The sequence below is a fragment of the Papio anubis genome, chromosome 4 (assembly GCF_008728515.1).
Source record: "Papio anubis isolate 15944 chromosome 4, Panubis1.0, whole genome shotgun sequence".
NCBI lineage: Eukaryota > Metazoa > Chordata > Mammalia > Primates > Cercopithecidae > Papio > Papio anubis.
This window is the reverse complement of record NC_044979.1, coordinates 147,946,870-147,966,403: the sequence shown is the minus strand read 5'-3', so window position 1 is coordinate 147,966,403 and position 19,534 is coordinate 147,946,870. Positions and strand designations below refer to the sequence as shown.

Sequence of the window (19,534 nt, the reverse complement as noted above, 5' to 3'; positions counted from 1 at the left end):
CATAAAGAAAAAAAACTGACCTTACATCAACTATATCTCAATAAAAAGCTGTTTTTTAAAACCACACACTCAGAATGACGAGACTACACCCACAAGAGTGGCCAAAATTAAGAAGCTAGCAGCACCACGTGTCAACCAGGGTGTGCAGGCACCAGGACCCTCATGCTTCTTTTTTGTTCAATGTTTTGGGGTTTTTGTTTTTGTTTTTGTTTTTGAGACAGGGTCTCACTCTGTCACCGAGGCTGGAGTGCAGTGGTGCAATCTTGGCTCACTGCAGCCTCAGGTGATTCTCCCATCTCCGCCTCCCTAGTAGCTGAGACTACAGGTGCGCACCACCATGCCTGGCTAATTTTTGTATTTTTTGTACAGATGGGGTTTCACCATGTTGCCCCGGCTGGTCTCAAACTCCTGAACTCAAGTAATCCTTCTGCCTCGGCCTCCCAAAAGTGCTAAGATTACAGGCATGAACCACCGTGCCCAGCCAGTATCTTCTCAAAAAATTAACCACACACTTACTATAGGATCCAGCAATTCTGGTCCTAGGAATGAAAGCATAGAAAGACGCAGATGCAAATGTTAACAGCACATTCATAACAGCCCCAAGTTAGAAACAACTCAGTCTCCAAACTCTGGTAAACAGGTGAGAGAATCTGTGATCATCCCGCACCACAGACTATTTCACTCAGCCCTGAAAACGGATCAAAAACAGATGGACACGGGGCAGCACGGCCACAAAAACGGATGGACACGGGGCAGTGTGCATGGACTATTTTACTCAGCCCTGAAAACGGATCAAAAACGGATGGACACGGGGCGTATGACACAAAAACGGATGGACACGGGGCAGTGTGCATGGACTATTTTACTCAACTCCTGAAAACGGATCAAAAACGGATGGACACAGAACGGCCAGCGTACAAAACAGATGGACTACAGGAGCGGTGGCATGGACTATTTACTCAGCCTGAAAGCGGATCAAAACAGATGGACATGGGGCAGTGACCACAAAAAATGGATGGACAGACGTGGCGGCCTAAAAAGCGGATGGACCGAGGCAGCATAGCTCAGCCCTGAAAATGGATGGACATGGGGCAGTGTGACCAGCAGGCGGCCCATGGACTATTACTCAGCCACAAAAACGGATGGACACAGGGGGCAGCGTGGCCGACAGGGATGGAGGAGGGAGCTGGCCTCCTGCCATCATGAGCCTGGGGAGGGCCATGAGTTCTGGGGTCTCAGTTTTCCCACACGTAAGACAGTTCCGGTTCCACCTGCCTTTCAGCCCTGCACATGTATGAGTTCAAAATTCGGCCAGACTAGGCATGCAGTGGACAAGGAGAAGCAAAACAATGTGGGCGGGGGCGGGTGAAATTCCACTGAGAAAAACAACTTGGGCTCCCAGGGGCCTCATAATTTCAACAACCCTTTCGAGCTACAGAGTTTCAGACACAAAATCCCCACTTGGAAGCTGATTGTGCTTCTTGGGGCAAAATACCATTGGTCGGAAGTATTTTGGCTCAGAGCAAATTCTCAAGGCCATGAAGTTCACGGCCTCATTTGATGGTTTTATAAAGCTGTGGGCTTCATGCTCAAGTAATTCACACTGATTTTCAAGATTACAAAGCAACCAAATTAAGGAAGTTTCACCACTGGTCCATGCCAAGTAGCACTGCTCTCTTCGCAATAGACCACTGCCTAAGCCCCGTTCTGAGGGTGCAGGCCCCACAACCAGTTGTCGGCTGCTTACTGTGGCCCATGAGCCTTCGCGGCCACGCTCACAGGACGGCTGATGCTGCCGCCCACCCACCGCACTCACGCAGGGCAGCGTGCTGCACCCACCCGAGGTCACCGCACTCACACAGGGCAGCGTGCTGCACCCACCCGAGGTCACGCTTGCTCACACGGAGACGCGTGCCTGCCCACCCGAGATCACCGCCTCACTGGCAGATCCTTGTCCCTCCTTGTGTCCTTCCTCCCTACCCTCCCTAGAACAGTCTTTCCTGCCTCAGAACGGCGTCTCCCTCCACAAGGACAGCATCTGCCACCACCACCACTCTAGGGGTGCGAGTGCTGCCACCACCGAGGTCACCCGCCTCCCACCTGGGGCAGGCGTGCTGCCACCCACCCGAGATCACCGCCCCTCCCACCTGGAGACGGCGTGCTGCACCACCAGATCCTGCCTCCACCAGGGCCGGTCTGCCACCACCACCCACCCAGCACTCCCTGGGGAGACAGGCGTCACCACTCCCTCCCCCCTTTGTCCACCCTGTGTCCCTTCCAGTGTTTCCGGTGTCCCCTCCCAGTCCACCTCCCCAGCCATTCCACCACCACCCCTACCGCCCCACTCCACCTGGGGAGACCCCCAGTGTGCTGCACCTGAGATCCTGCCTCCTGGGGCAGTGCCACCACCAAGGCCTTATCTGGGCCAGTGGATCGCCTGCGGCACCTCGACCACCTGAGACCCTGCCCTCAGCTGAGCCTCCGCTGGCTCACTTGGCCAATGCAAGGATCCTGGTGGTCTCTGCCCTGAAATTAGCAGGCTCCATGAGGAGTGAGAAACCAAGAGTCCAGAAACAAAGGGGGTGAGTCTCTTCCCAGGACCTGCAGGTGACTGAAACCAGCACAGCACCCAGGCCTCTGCCCCGGCACCTCCAGGCTGCTAAGAATCGCTGTTGAGATGCCTGCGTGGACAGAAAGTGTTGCACACATAAGGGATTCTTATGAGGCAGAGGAAGCCGGGGGGTTCTGCTGACAACACTGGACTGAGGAGCCACCCTTTTCATCTCAGGCCAAACCCAGCACTGACAGCAGCAGGGAAGCGGCCGGGTCATACAGGGGCCTCCACACCAGCAGCCACTCGGCTGGCTCTGCATGGGGTGGTTGCACGTATGCCCCCTTCCCTGGCATACAGGTCCATGGCTTCAGACAGAAACAGAGAAGCTAAGGGTCCCCTTTAGTGGGACTGGAGAGGGAGGGGGAGGGCGAAAGACAGAAAGACCTGCCGAGTCACATCGCCTCCTTCCACGTCCACCGACCCCAAGGGATGCTGGACAGCAGGCCCGGCTCAGCCGGGGCCCCACAGTCCCCCCCAAAGGGCATGTGTCATTTGAAACCTCATCCTCACAACCCGCTCAAGTGGGAAACCAGGCCTGGAAGGGTTAAAGGAACATGAAGACAGAACTCCTAAACCCCAGCTCCCCGGGGAGGGCTTAGCTACGAAACAGGAAGCAGACAGGGCAAACCCTGGGACCCCTCTGGTCCACAAGAGGAAAGGCCCAAGGCGCCAACCCCAGCGGCAGAACCTCCTGCCCGCAGAGCTGAGGAGGACAGAAGCGGCAGGTGCCAGTCCCTTCTAAGACCAGCGAGCAATCATACAGCCCAGTCACCAAGACACGAGACAGGCCCGTGGGAGCAGCTGTTCCTCCTGCCGCAGCCACCACAAGCCACCCACCTCCCCAGCATTCCAGGCCAGCAGGGGCCTCTGGGATGGTGAGCTCAGCAAACAACACCCAGAGCCAAGACCCTGAGGCCCTGGGGCCCAGGACCAAGGAACGGCCAAACCTCGCTGGTGCCAGACAGAGGCACCAGGGACTGAAGCCTGGGAGAGGGAGTGCAGCTGGCCCAGGCGGCTTCCCGGGGCCAAGCCCACAGGCCTGAGTGGGAACTGGAACGCTGAGGGAGCGCTCCCCAAGGGGCGATGAAGTCCCGTCACTTGGGGACATGGCGGCGATCCTGGCGCAAGCTCAGAGCGCTCATGCTGTGGGAAGAGGCTGCACGGGGCCCCGGGAGCGGCCGCTGACCCGCAGGCTCCCCGGACAGACGCTGCCGGGAGGACAACATGATGGCCCACGGGGGGACACAGGCTTCTCCGTCCTCGATGGCGGATTCCGGAGGTCCATCCAGGATCCACTGGGGGAGGGGAGGAGCCAGCGCAGTACTTTTCCACAAGCTCCCCGGAGCCCAGGAATGCTGCTCCCCAGGCCCAGCCACCCACCCTTCTAAGCACTTAGGTTCAGCTTCAAAAAAAAGCTTGAAACCCTTTTTTTTTTTTTTTAACAATTTCCCATGAGAACCAGGGAGAGTCAGCAAGGAAATATCCATATTAGCAGAGATACCCCCTTTAATGTGGAAACTGGCTCCCGACACACAAGAACATGAGCCCCGAAGCCCCCACACGAAGTCACAGAGGCCCATCTGAAAACCCTCCCAGTAGCCTGGAAACTGGCCACAGGGGCATGCACTTTGCAGAGAATCCAGCCGAAGGCAGCTCCTTCCACCAGCTCCCTCAGAAGGAACATGGCTGCCGACCCCTGCTGGTGAACGGGGCCCCACCGAGACCACATTCCCTGGCTTCCCAGGCCCTTTTCCCGCTGCCAGCTCCTCCAAAGGCTAAGGAACCGGCTCCAGGTCGCTTCCCAATGCTCAGCTGGGCGGACCTGAGACCAACTCCGCGCCAGTGGCCGGAAAGCCAAGTGCGAGTGTGGTGACTCTGCCGGCAGCCGCGTGTTCCAGACCAGCAGAGTCCAGCCCTCAAAGCGGAGCTGAAGGAAACAAAGGCTTTCTTCTTTCCCCTCTTGCTTTCCAACTTTCTTTTAATCAACACGTATTTTAATAATGAAAAACAATTACTTGAATCACAAACTTTAAAATAATTACTTGAACTTAAACAAAAGGACAGACACCACCCCCTCACTTGGGTATGAGTTTTAACCTCTGCCCACAGTCACCATAAGCCGAGCTGTCGTGGGGGTCCTGCCAGTGACCAGCGGCCTGTGTGGGGATCAGGCAGGAGGAGGGTTCACCAAGAAGGGAGAGTCAGAAGCCTCTTCACTAAACTCAAAAAGTTCAGAGTGATGCCACGCCCACCAAAGTCTTGTGTGCCTGAGGCTCTGTGGAATCGGGACTGGGCTGAACCACAGAACAAAAGATCCAACAGCTCTCGGGAAACCAGTGTCCATCTGGAACCCAGAAACCAAAAAGCACCCACACAACTGGACCTCAGGCTGTGAAGAAGGTGCGAATAAGAGGCAGTCGGCCTGGGGACACAGGAATTCAACAGCTCGTGGAGGAGGAGGAGCTGAAATTCAGGGCGAGGCTCAGGTGGAATGCTGGGCTGCCTCCTGATCCACTGCATGGGAGCCATAGGACCTCTGCACCTGCCAGGCCTCGGCCTCCGGGTGACCTTGGGGCGTTCCGCTAAAGAGAGCCCAGGACAAGCTGTCTGGCTGTGCTGGGGGTGCTATCTGGCTTCCCTCGCCCCTCGGGGGTGGCAGTGAGAGACGACCCTCTGAGATAGCCAGGACCTCCTCTAGGCACGTACCCCCACTTCTCCCCTCCACCCACGCCTGCTGAGCCGCCTGCAGCCACAGACGTGGTGGACGTGATTTTACACCACCTTCCAAGAGCTCAGCACTGCCTCATTGGACAGGATCCCAGAGTGAGCTGGGCCACACCGAGCAACCAGGCACACTCCACTGTCCCAGGCATCTGCGGCTGGGCAGCCCAGGGACCCCTCCAAGCACCGGCTGTGCCCACCTCCTGCTGGAAGCCGCTTTGAAGAAGGGTCCGCATGGGCTCCCCCTTTCCACCTCCCTCCGCACAGCGGCCCTTTTCTCATTTCATGAAAAACAGGGCCACCTGCCACCCCGCATCTCACAATGGCACATCGCCCCAGGCACGAGACCTCCAGCACTAAACAACAGCAGAGCTTGAACCCTGGCGTCACCCTGGGGAAGTGAACAAATGTAACAAGTTGGCACTGGGCCCTTGAACAACTCAGGGACCCAGTCTAGCTGTCACTTACTGATCGATCTTTAAAATAAATTCTGAAAATATGTGCCCCAAACCACAGAATGGTCTCAAAGTTTAAGGACTTAAGCAACAAAGCTACAACAACACTCTCGTTCCTATTTACTCATCTGTGTCAACAAGGCTGCGTGGCACTGAAATCTGACGTGGGAACAGGAACACAGCCCGTGGAAACCCGCTTTCTCTCGAACAATGACACGCAGATCCACAGGTGAGTGCACCAACCGCAGAGACACGGAAAGCCCTGCCCTTCGCGGGGTGGTGACACGGGGTCACAAGGCCCTGACCACGATGCGATGCATGCCTCATCGGATTTCACTTTATGTAGAATCATTTGTGAAAATTCCTAATCGATTATGATGTTTTGATCAACAGCATGCTACTAACGGTAAACACAGCTCAACGTAGAAGAAAAATTTTAACACTCAGAACTTGGTGGGTAAAAAAATTTTTTATATTTTCAAATTTAAATGTATATGCATCTTTTTGTGGAAGATAAACATGATACAGGACAGAACAAAATACTTTCAAGAATAAAAATGCAGGGCTGGGCGCGGTGGCTCACACCTGTAATCCCAGCACTTTGGGAGTCTGAGGCGGTGGGATCATGAGGTCAGGAGATCAAGACCATCCTGGCTAACACAGTGAAACCCCGTCTCTATTAAAAATACAAAAAGATTAGCCAGGCGTGGTGGCGGGCGCCTGTAGTCCCAGCTACTCGGGAGGCTGAGGCAGGAGAATGGCGTGAACCCAGGAGGCGGAGCTGGCAGTGGGCCAAGATGGCACCACTGCACGCCAGCCTGGGTGACAGAGTGAGACTCTGTCTCAGGAAAAAAAAAAAAAAAAAAGAATAAAAATGCAGGCCAGGCGCGGTGGCTCACGACTGTAATTCCAGCATGTTGGGAGGCCGAGGCGGGTGGATCACTTGAGGTCGGGAGTTAAGACCAGCCTGGCCAACATGGTGAAACCCCATCTCTATAAAATATACAAAGAATTAGTCGGGTGCGGTGGTGTGCACCTGTAATCCTGGCTACTTGTGGGGCTGAGGCAGGAGAATCGCTGGAACCTAGGAGATAGAGGTTGCACTGAGCCAAGATCCCACCACTGCACTCCAGCCTGGGTGATCTGGGTGACGCTGCCCTCCAGCCTGGGTGACAGAGCGAGACTGTGTCTCAAGAAAACGAGGAATAAAAATGCGTAACTTTAGGAGAAGATGGCTCACGTATCTTTTCAGGTGAATGGTGGTGGACACTCAGATCTCAACATTATTTATAATCCACTGCACAGTTTAGAAAGTGAGGCCAACGGGTGATTTTCACACGGACAATAACCATGTTATTCGACGTGAACATTTCTATATGTGCGTTTTTAACCACAGGCTTCAGGCCACGCCCCTGCGCATGTCCAGGTGAGGAGCCGCCGCCCGCACCTTCCCAGAGCACAACCAAAGGCCTGCTGCAGGCCCCTCCCTATCCTGCATGCCGCCACCAAGTCCCCTACACATCACGGCACCCAAAACAGCAGTGTCCTGATGGCTAAAAAAGGCGATCATGGGGTTCCAACTCAAAATTTACTAAAATCCTTTTTTGTCCTACAATTGCTTCTGGAAGGCACCAAGCCCATCCACGCCTCCGCATCTGTTCCAGCCTCTGCTCCACAGAGACCAGCAGGCTGAGCCGCCCCCTCCTTCTAGATCAGAAAACAGGTGGATCCCAGAGGGCGGGGCCCGCGAAGCACTGGCGGCCTTACCTTGGAGCTGGCTCCATCGACGCTTGGCACGGCCTCAGGGCCCAGCAGTGGCCCCTCTGCTGAGGCCTTCTTCAGCTTTTTGTTCTTTTTCTCCGTCACTTCAGGAACTTTTCTCTTCTGTTTTGCCATCCTGCAACAGAGAAAGTAAACTGCTGAAAATAAGGAAATAAAAGGCTTAGCTCATATAAGATTTTTAAATAAAAAGAAATAGGGCACTCTCCCGTTTTTTAAAAAAAGTATTTCAGAAAATACGGAAAACATAAAAGTTAAAACAAACTCAAACCCCCACATTTCATCACCTATGGCAACCAATTTGACATTTTGGTGTATTTCCTTTCCGTCTTTTTTTTTTTTTTTTTTTTTTGAGTCAGGGTCTCACCCTGTCACCCAGGCTGGGGTGCGGTGGCACGATCTCAGCTCATCTCACTGTCACCCAGGCTGGAGTGCGGCAGTGCGATCTCGGCTCATCCCACCCTGTCACCCAGGCTGGAGTGCGGCAGTGCGATCTCAGGTCATTCCACCCTGTCACCCAGGCTGGAGTGCGGCAGTGCAATCTCAGGTCATCTCACTCTGTCACCCGGACTGGAGTGCGGCAGTGGGATCTTGGCTCATCTCACTCTGTCACCGGGCTGGAGTGTGGCAGTGTGATCTCGGCTCATCTCACCCTGTCACCCAGGCTGGAGTGCGGCAGTGGGATCTTGGCTCATCTCACTCTGTCACCCGGGCTGGAGTGCAGTAACACAATCTCGGCTCATCTCACTATCACCCAGGCTGGAGTGCGCAGTGCAATCTCGGGTCATCCACCCTGTCACCCAGGCTGGAGTGCGGCAGTGCGATCTCGGCTCATCTCACCCTGTCACCCAGGCTGGAGTGCAGCAGTGCGATCTCTGGTCATCTCACCCTGTCACCCAGGCTGGAGTGCGGTGGCACAATCTTGGATCACTGCATCCTCAAAATCCCAGGCTCAAGCCATCCTCCCACCTCAGCCTCCTGAGTAGCTGTAATCACAGGCGTGTGCCACCATGCCTGGCTAACTTAAATTTTTTGTAGAGGCAGGGTCTTGCTATGCTTCCCAGGCTGGTCTTAAACCCCTTGGTTCAAGTCATCCTCTGCCTCGGCCTCTCCAAGCGCTGGGGCCACTGCCGTGCGCTGCCGTGCCCGACCCCGTTCGGTCTTTTTTCTGACTGCTTTTATTTAACACAGCTGCAATCATACATGGATTATATATTCTATATTTCTAACTGAACATGAACACAAAGCTTTTAAGATTGAGAGAAATACCATCTTCAGTGACAGTATCATAATTTCCCAAAAGTGAAAATCTGCCTGCTCTCTAATCACTGAATATTTTGAATTGTTTTCACTTTCTCCTATCATGGGCTCACTCGTGCTCCCCATCAACTAGGGAAGCTGTGGCACCACCCGGGCTGTGGGTGCCAGCCCTGCCCATCACAGGACACCTGGCCACCTCTGGTGGAGGGGCTCAAGGACCACCCTAAGTCTCGGATCTCCTCTGAGCATCCAAGGAGCATGGAGCAGGCCACGTACGAGGGTGGATGCAGCATTCGAGGGGCACGTGGTTAGGCCTCCTTTCTCCAGCACAGCAGTCTCTAGAACACCACACCAAGATAGAGAAGTCCAGGGATGGCAGAACCCGTGTCCTTTGTGGACTGTGTGAAGAGGGAGCCGAAAGAGGCAGCTGAGACCACCAGACCTGGGAGCCTGCTGGAGGGGCTGGGGTAGCAGGCCCTGGGTCCCTGATGGAGCGGTACTGGCGGCTGTGGCTGGGACCTAAGGAAGAACCTGGGGTGGGGTGCGGGCAGGGAACGGGCTGCTTCTAGGAGGGAGAAGCAGGAGCCCGGCCCACACCTGCTGCTGCAGCGAAGCCTCCTGCATGGGCTCGCTCAGATAGGACAGCAGGAGCAGAAGAAGCCCTCGCCCGACCCCATGTCCCTGTCCCCACCCCTCCCTTCCTGTCCCCACCCTCCCCAGGGCCACCCCCTCACCCACACTCCTCCTTACTTACACTCCTCCCCACCCTCCAGCTCCCAGTCTCCCCTGCTGCCCCTACTGGGTAGAGCCTTAAAAGGAGCTGAGAACAGAAAAGTGTCCTGCAGAGCCCCAGGCTATGTAGGCCCCCGAGTGGGTGGGGGTGGGGGAGTACCACAGAGGCGCTGGGGAGCTGAGAGACAGGAACTCAACAACCAGCACGCTGCTTCACCACATGGCCTCCAGCCCAGACAGCTCAGACACACACCCACAAAGGACCGCGTCAGTAAGCCAGGCAACACCAAGAAAGCCAAATCCCACCCCAAAATTAAAACAGTCCGGGCACAGTGGCTCACGCCTGTCATCCCAACATTCTAGGAGGCTGAGGTGGGCAGACTGCTTGAGCCCAGGAGTTTGAGACCAGCCTGGGCAACATAGCGAGGCTCCATGTCTACAAAACATTTTTTAAAAATTGGCTATGCTTGGTGATGCACACCTGTGGTCTCAGCTACTCAGGAGGTGGAGGTGGGAGGATTGCTTGAGCCCAGGAGGTCGAGGCTGCGGTGAGCCATGATTGCACCACTGCACTCCAGCCTGGGCAAAAGAATGAGACCTTATGTTTAAAAAAAAAAAAAGTAAAGCAGGAAAGGTGACAGGAGAGCGGCAGTTAAAGGATGATCATCATGGAAAGGGCCTGGCAGCACTGAGCCCAACCAGAGCCCAGGTGTGGTCTAAATACCACTAGCTGTGAAAAAGAGTCAGGGGAGGTCAAGGCAGGCCTGGGATGCTAGGTTACGCCAGAAACCAAGGAGACAGTTGAAGAGCAAAGGCCCCATCCAAAGGGCAGAGCCTGCACAAGGGCTCCCTCCATCCCACTTGGGGCTGTCACTGGTAACAGCACACTGAAAGAATATTCCTATTGCGGAATCAGAAAACCCCAAGCCCCTTATTCTTTAATTGAGCCTTATATTTAAAAAGCATCAGAAGCCAGAGGCTACAGATTTCAATTAGCTGTGTAATAAGAAATCTTGGAAGAATGAGATACTGTTGACACAGGGGCTCTGAAAAGACAAAAGACCATGCCAGCCAATTACCTTGTGAGAGAAATAAGAAAAGTTCAGCAAATATTTACATACCCATTACTATAAAAGTTAAGTCAAATCTATATTCATTCTGTAAGTTATCATTTAAAAACTTAATCACTATGTCTATTTGCTAAAAAGGGATAAAAGACTTTTCCATATTATGGAAAAGTTTATTTTAATAGTTCTAAGGGAAAGTGACTCAAGCTTTGAGATAATGAATGTTTGTTATGGAAAATGACGTTTACTTTCATTTACTGTCAACTGATTTTCAACAAGAGTGCCATGACAATTCAGTGAGAAAGACAAATGGTGCCAGGACAACTGGCTACCAACATATAAAAGAATTGATTTGGAGCCCTACCTCACACCATACACAAAACTAACTCAAAATAGATCAAAGTCCTAAATGGAAGACCTAAAACTATAAAATTATAGAAGAAAACATAGGAGTAAATCTTCATGACCTTGGATTAGGCAATGGCCTCTCACATATGCCACCAAAAACAGGCAGCAAAAGAAAAAGAAAATAAATTGGACTACAACAAAATGTAAAACTTTTGTGCTGCAAAGGATGCCAGCAAGAAAGTAAAGAGGCTGGGTGCGGTGGCTCATGCCTGTAATACCAGCACTTTGGGAGGCTGAAGCAGGAGGATCACTTGAGGCCAGGAGTTCCAGACCAGTCCCGACCACACAGCAAGACCACATCTCTACACAAAACAAAGCAAAAAGAAAACCCAGGCCGGGCACGGTGGCTCACGCCTCTAATCCCAGCACTTTGGGAGGTGGGAGGACTGCTTGAGCCCAGGAGTTCAAGACCAGCCTGGGCAACACAGTGAGGCTCCATCTCTACAAAAAATACAAAAAATTAGCCGGGCATGGTGATGCACACCTGGAGTCCCAGCTACCTCGGAGGCTGAAGTGGGAGGATGATCTGAGCTCAGGAAGTCGAGGTTGTAATAAGCCATGATTATGCCACTACAACCCAGCCTGGACAACAAAGTGAGAACCTGTATTTAAAAAAAAAAAAAAAAAAAAAAAGACCACCCATAGTATTGGAGAAAAATACCTGCAAATCACATATCTGACAAGACACTAGTAACCAGAATATATAAAGACCTCTAACAACTCAACAATAGGAGACAAATAACCCGGTTTTTAAATGGGGAAGGGATCTGAAGAGACGTCTCTCCAAAGATACACGAATGGCCAACAGGCACATGAAACGCAGCTCAGCATCATGGGCCATTTAGGAAATGCCAATCAAAGAGAAACGAACACATCTCCATAAAAACGTACAATGATGTCCACGGCAGTACGTGCCTAATATCCAAGCAGTCGAAACAACCTCCGTGTCTGTGCATCCATGGACGAAGGGGGAACCAAACGTGGCGCATTCGCACAGGGGATACTATTCGGCCACCAAAGGAAATGGGACACTGACACGTGCCGCAACACGATGAACCCAGAAGACACTGTGCTGGGCGAGAGAAGCCAGACCCCCAAGACTCCGCACTGCAAAATTCCACTTCTGTGAAAAGCTCAGGATATGTAAATTATACTGACAGAAAGGAGATCAGAGATTATTTAGGGATAGGGCAAGCGGAGGGAAGAGTGGGTGACCACGAAGGGCTACAGGATTTCTTGTGGGAGAAGAAAAAAGTTTTAAAATTAGATTGTGGTGATGGTTCCACAACCCCTCAATATACTGGGAAAAATAAAAACTATAATCCCTCTCAAGTTATTTACCATAAATTTAAAAATGTAACACCTTAGTCGGGCGTGGTAGCATGTGCCTACAGTCCCAGCTACTCTGGAGGCGGAGGCAGGAGAATCACTTGAACCTGGGAGGTGAAGGTTTCAGTGAGCCAAGATCGCGCCACCACACTCCAGCCTGGGCGACAGAGCAAGACACCATCTCAAAAAATAAATAAATAAATTAATTAATTAATTAATTAAATAAAAATATAACATCCACGTGCTACTTTACAATAATAATAAATGGGAGAAAGATTGTTTGCTATAAAGTTTGTTGTGAGAACCAAATTTGTGCCATATTTTTTCTACAAAAAATCAAGCCATATGCCCAGCCTTGCAATATAGTGAAACCCTGTCACTACAAAAAAGATTTTGGCTGGAACGCAGTGGCGTGATCATAGCTCACTGCAGCCTCAACCGCCCAGGCTCAAGCGATCCTCCCAACTCAGCCTCTGCAGCAGCTGGGACTACAGGTGTACGCCACCATGCCCAGCTAATTTTTGTATTTTTTGTAGGAATGGGGTTTCATCATGTTGCCCAGACTGGTCTCAAACTCCTGGGCTCAAGCGATCCTCCAACCTTGGCATTCCAAACTGCTGGGATTACAGGTGTGAGCCACCAGACCTGGCCCCAAAATACATATATTTTGTAGTTATCTGGGCATAGTGGCCCGTGCCTGTAGTCCCAGCTACTTGGGAGGCTGAGGCAGGAGAATCACTTCAGCCCAGGAGTTCAAGGGTGCAGCAAATCATGATCATGCCACTACACTGCAGCCTGGGTGACAGGGTGAGAGACCCTGTTTCTTAAAAAAAAAAAAAAAAAAAAAAAAAAAGGCAAGGCTGGGTGCAGTAGCTCACACCTGTAATCCCAGCACTTTGGGAGGCTAAGGCGGGCAGATCACCTGAGGTCAGGAGTTCGAGACCAGCCTGACCAATATGGTGAAATCCTGTCTGAACTAAAAATAAACAAAAATTAGCTGGGTGTGGTGGCGGGTGCCTGCAGTCCCAGCTACTTGGGAGGCTGAGACAGGGGAAGCACTTGAACCAGGGAGGTGGAGGTTACAGTGAGCCAAGATTGCGCCACTGCACTCTAGCCTAGGCGACAGAATGAGAGGAAAGAGGAGAGAAAAGAAAAGAAAAAAAGAAAAAGAGAGAGACAGAGAGAAAAAGGAAGGGGAGGGGAGGGGAGGGGAGGGGAGGAAAGAAACAGTCATCTACCTGCCCTGTCTCTGACTCCTTTCCTCCCCGCATCCCATCAGGCTTTTGCCCCAACCACCTTGCCACAAAGACACCCACCTGGCTAAATCCCATTGCCAACTCTCAGTATGCAATTTATCTGACCTAAGAGCATTGGACTGTTGATCCTTCCTTCTCTCTTGACAGGCGTTTTTCACCCGGCATCCAGCACAGACAGCACAACTCCTGCTTTTGCTCCCACCTCTTAATCGCCTGTCCTTGAACACTGAAGGACCCAGGCTTAGTGCTCAGCCTCCTCACTCCCTCGTGATCCCATTCGGTCACGTGGCTTCAAATACAACTAGATGCTGATGACTTTGTTTCCTCTCTTTACAGGTCTCTTATTAACCCTATGCTTGAACTACACGCCAACTCAACTGTGCATGTATACAGTTAAACATATATGCGGTCATATACATGTACCTAGACATATATATACATGTACATACCTGAATTCCTGATCTCTGTTTACACTGTTTATACAGATGTATACATACATACACACACACACACATATGTATGTGTATATATGTGTATGGCCAGGCACAGTGGCTCACGTCTGTAATCCCAGCATTTTGGGAGGCCGAGGCAGGGAGATCACTTGAGGTCAGGAGTTGGAGACCAGCCTGGGACATGGTGAAACCCCGTCTCTACTGAAAATACAAAAAATAGCTGGGTGTGCTGGTGCATGCCTGTAATTCCAGCTACTTGGGAGGCTGAGGCAGGAGATTCGTTTGAACCCAAGAGGTGGAGGTTGCAGTGAGCTGAGATCACGCCACTGCACTCCAGCCTGGACAACAGAGTGAGACTCTGTCTCAAAAAATATATATATATGTGTGTGTGTGTGTGTGTGTGTGTATAAACTGTGTATATACATAACTATATATATAAAACCATACATATGTACCTATATGTGTCATCTACACACATATCATCTCAAACTTAAGAAGTTGTAATCAATACCCTGATCACCCTCCACAAACCTGAGCTTCCCGGTGTTCATCCTCTCCAAAAACATCCATCTGATGAGGTTCACGTCGTAGCTCAAGCTTAAAACCTTGGTCCATCCACAACTCCTCTCTTTCTCACACACTCATCCAACCTACCACCACCTCCCGTCGGTTTACCACTGAAATACACCCAGAATGTGACTCCCTTATGATCCCGTAGGTACCCGGTCCAAGCCACCACCTCTCACGATGGCTTTTAAAGCCCTAAATCAGATTGTGTGTCACCTCCACTCAAAAACTTCCCAAGCTGTCCCCTTCCACTTGAAGGGAAAGTCAAGGTCCTTGCCAGTTGGTAAGGTCCACACCACTGCCCTGGCCCCTCCCCGCATCTCTGGGCCTCACCTCCTCTTTCTCTGTTCCCAGATTGGCCGCAGCCACACTGGGCTCCCTGCTGTTGCCCGGCATGGAATGTTCTGGTGCCTCACTCCTCCTCCTGCTTCCTCTCCACTCTCGAACCCCCTGTTCTCATCTTCTCCACAGCACTTATCACCACCTGCTCTGTGCACCATGGTCATCTGTCTCTCCCCTCCAGAATGGAAGTTCACTAGATCACAGACTTGTCTCCACTTGTTGACAGCTGTAGCCCAATGCCCCGAACAGCGCAGGAGGAATCCAATGAACGTTTTTTAAAAACGAACGAATGAAAGATGGAAGGAAGGAAAGAATGGAAAGCATGCTTATGATGGAAAGTGAGGCCGGGCTTGATGGCTCACTCCTGTAATCCCAGCACTTTCGGAGACCGAGGCGGGAGGATCCATCGCTTGAGACCAACAATTCGAGACCAGCCTGGGTATCATAGTGAGACCCCGTTTCTACAAAAAACATTTTAAAAAATTATCCGGGTGTGGTGGCGCGCGCATGTGGTCCCAGCTGCTGGGCAGGATGAGGCGGGAGGACAGCTTGAGTCCAGGAGGTGGAGGCCGCAGTAAGCTATGATCACGCCACTGCACTCCAGCCTGGGTGACACAACGAGACACTGACTCAAAAATAAAAAAAGAGAGAAAGTGGGAGCTGAAAGCCTCGGAAGGCAATCAGGGAGTCTTCAGGGGAAGACAATTAAACCAGAGCCACAGCGAGGGCTGACGGCCTGAGACTTAGGAGCCAGCGGCGTCCTTCCTCCCGCCCGCACTGAGTTAACCCAGAGGGGGTGCCAGCGTCGGAGCCCGCGCGGGACCGCACCGGACGCACCAGCCTCTCCAGCACCCGGGACCCCAGGGCCGCCGCCCAATCGCGCCACGCCAGGCCTCCGCGCACCCACGTGGAGGGGGCGGAGCCCCGCGGGAGCCCGCCCCGGGGCTCTGGATCACCTCGGCGCCCTGACCCGCCGGCCACCCCGCTGCAGCCCCACTCTCCTACCTGCGCCCACTTGGCCCACCCAAGCTTGAGCAGCTGCGTCGTGGACGCCGGCTTCCGGCAGGGACTCGCGCCCCAGGTAAGCGTTAGTCCCGCCTTCAGGAGCGCGGAGCCTCCCATTGGACGAGGTCAGCGTCCGTCTCTCCGCCGGCTAATGGCAAGCGACGGCAGCACGGAGGGCGGGTCCAGGCCCGGGCGCGGGCTAGTGACGCCATCTCTAGGGGCCTAGAATTGCTAGAAGAGCTGCTGGTTGCCAAGGCAACCCGCCCTGCCCGGAACACGTGCAGACGACTAGGTTTGGGCCCCGCAGCGATGGGGGGGTCTGGGGTGCAGCTGCCCCTGTCAGGCAGGCGTCCCGGGATGAGGCCTCCGCCGAGGGTCCAGGGCATGGAACTCCACTCGGAGTCGAAATGAATGAGCTATGGCTGTTGGGATCAACACGGCTAGGACTCAAACTAGGTGCTAAAAAATATACAGGGTGGGTACTCTTATAATAATACTTGCGTCAGGGCGCGGTGGCTGACGCCTGGGATCCCAGCACTTTGGGAGGCCGAGGCAGGCTTGAGCTCAGGAGTTCAGACCCGCCTAGCCAACATGACGAAACCCCGTCTCTACTAAAAACACAAAAATTAGCCAGGCGTGGTGGCAGCTGCCTGTAATCCCAACTACCCCGGAGGCTGAGGCAGAAGAATCGTTTGAGCCCAGAGGTGGAGGTTGCAGTGAGTCGAGATCGTGCCACTGCACTCCAACCTGGGCGACAGAGTGAGACTCTTGTCTTTAAAAAAAAAAAAAAAAAAAAAAATTAATTAATTAATTAATTAAAAAAATAAAAATTAGCCGGATGTGGTGGTATGTGCCTGTAGTTCCTGATACTCCGGACGCTGAGGTGGGAGGATCGCTGGAGCCTAGGAGGTGGAGGTTGCAGTGAGTTATGATCAAGCCACTGCACTCCAGCCTGGGCAACAGAGCCAGACCCCGTCTAGAAAAAAGAAAAAAAAAAAAAAAAAACACGCTTTCAAGTCACCCAGTAAGTTAAGTGCTTCGCAGCCATATTAAGGATGATGTACTGTTGCCTCAGGAATCCAAAGGTGACAAGCAAAGAAGGTGCACTCTTCCTTACTGGTAGAAGATTGTATTTGTTTCCTATTTCTGCATAACAAATTAACCCAACATTTAGCAGCCTAAAAGAACATTTATTTTCTCATGGTATCCGGCGTCAGGAAAGTGGGTGTGGCTGAGCTCTGTGCCTTTGCCTCAAGGTTTCAGCAAGTTGTGGTCAAGGTGTCTCCCAGGGCTGTGGTTTCATCTGCAAGCTTGTCTGGAATGATCCACTCACAAGCTCACACCCATGGATATTGTAAAGACTCAGTCCTCCAAGGTCATTGGAGAAGGGCCTCAGCCTTGCTGGCTGCTGCCCACAGGCCACCCTCAGTTCCTTGGTACATGGGCCTCTCCACAAGGAAGCTCACAACACCACAGCTGGCTTGCCTTAGTCGGAGCAAGCACACACAAGCGGGGGCACACACAAGACGGACGTCACAGTCTCCTTGCACCCTAATATCAGAAGTGACTTCCCTGGGCTTTTGCCATATTCTGTTCATTAGAAGTCGGCTGGGTGTGGTGACTCACACCTGTAATCCCAGCACTTTGGGAGGCTGAGGTGGATGGATCGCTTGAAGTCAGGAGTTCAACACCAGCCTGGCCAATGTGGTGAAACTCCATCTCTACTAAAAATACAAAAATTAGCCAGACATGGTGGCATGCACCTGTAGTCCCAGCTACTCGGGAGGCTGAGGCATGAGAACCAATTGAACCCGGGAGGTGGAGGTTGCAATGAGCCGAGATCATACCACTGCACACTCCAGCCTGGGCAACAGAGCAAGACTCTAGCTCAAAAAAAAAAAAAAAAGTGAATCATGGCCAGGTGCAGTGGCTCAGGCCTGTAATCCCAGCACTTTGGGAGGCTGAGTCAGGAGGATGGATGGACACCAGGAGTTCAAGACCAGCCTGGGCAACATAGTGAGACCTCATGTCTACAAAAATAAAAATAGAAAATTAGCTGGGTGTGGTGGCGCACGCCTATAGTCCCAGCTACTTAGGAGGCTGAGGTGGAAGGATTGCTTGAGCCTGGAAGATGGAGGCTGCAGTGAACTACGATCACACCACTGCACTCCAGCCTGGGTGATGGAGTTAGACTCTGTCTCAAAAAAAAAAAAAAAAAAAATGAAAAGAAAATTTTTTCATTTTTATTTTTGGAAATTAGAAATTGATACGGTTTGGCCATGTCCCCACCCAAATCTCATCTTGAATTGTAGCTCCCATAATTCCCACGCATTGTGGGAGGGACCTGGTAGGACACAATGACATCCCAGTGGCACTGAGTACTCCTAGCACCCAGAGCATGGCTCCTAAATACCATCCCCCATGAACATGGACCAGGGCTTCTGGGAGAAATGGCTGATCCCAGGGCTGTGGCAGGGTGAGCACAAGATGGGCCCTGAATAGGTAAATCTGAATATCCTTTACAAGATAGCCGTGTAAGGCTATCTGGGGTCATCCTCACACATTGTCAGATGATACCCTTGTAAGGCTATCTAGGGTCATTCTCACATACTCTACGTTATGTCTTACACCCGTCTTTCTTGGTTGTTGAGTCTTCCAAGAACAAGGACTGTCTCTCCATTGATTTGCATCTACTATTGTACCTTTCATGAAACACACATTTTTCTCTCTTTTCTTCCAAAATAAAACTTCATGAAACACGTTTTAAAGTTTTATCCAATATAGGTCTTACATGTCTTAAGTTTATTCCTATGTGTTTTATCTTTATTGCCATTGTAAATGGGGTTTTCCTCTTCCGTTACATCTTCTGATTATTGTTTGTGGGAATGAAGGCTTTTGATCCTGTGTGTTAGTTTTACATCCTATTATCTTACTACATTCTTTTATTGTTTGATGAGGTATGCATGTTTTATACTATTAAGAAGTTATATCACTTTCTACTTTATTGAACACTAAATTATTGGTGTCTGAGATATGAAACTTGTTTTGAGACAGAGTCTCACTGTGTTGCCCAGGCTGGAGTGCAGTGGCACAATCTCGGGTCACTGCAGCCTCCATCTCCTGGGCTCAAGCAATTCTCCTGCATCGGCCTCCTGAAAAGCTGGGACTACAGGTGCCCGCCACCACACCCGGCTAATTTTTGTATTTTTAGTAGAGGCAGGATTTTACCATGTTGTCCAGGCTGGTCTCAAACTCCTGACCTCAAATGAACCACCCACCTTGGCCTCCCACAGTGCTGGGATTCCAGGTGCTCACCACCACACCCAGAAAATTTTTGTTTTTAGTATAGACAGGATTTCACCATGTTAGCCAGGCTGGCCTCAAACTCCTGACTTCAGTGATCTGCCCGCCTCCGCCTTTCAAAGTACTGGGATTACAGCTGTGAGCCACCGTGCCTGGCCGTTACTAGCTGTTTTCATAAGACTGTGAACCATAGCTGATCAGTCCAACTGTTGCAAAATACTCTCAACCATCTCCCAAGGATCTC

The 19,534-nt window shown here is 51.8% G+C and overlaps 1 protein-coding gene across 1 annotated transcript in view; it reads right to left on the bottom strand.

Annotated features, from left to right (window-relative positions):
- Positions 1-16,096, bottom strand: part of C4H7orf50 (chromosome 4 C7orf50 homolog) — a 123,767-nt gene extending 107,671 nt beyond the window's left edge. The window contains exons 1-2 of the mRNA XM_009202477.3: positions 15,988-16,096; positions 7,558-7,687 (exon numbers count right to left, since the gene is read on the bottom strand). Coding sequence (XP_009200741.1) covers positions 7,558-7,686 — 129 coding nt within the window. The 5' untranslated portion in view covers position 7,687; positions 15,988-16,096. The remainder of the gene's footprint in view (positions 1-7,557; positions 7,688-15,987) is intronic.
- Between the last annotated feature and the right edge of the window lie 3,438 nt (positions 16,097-19,534).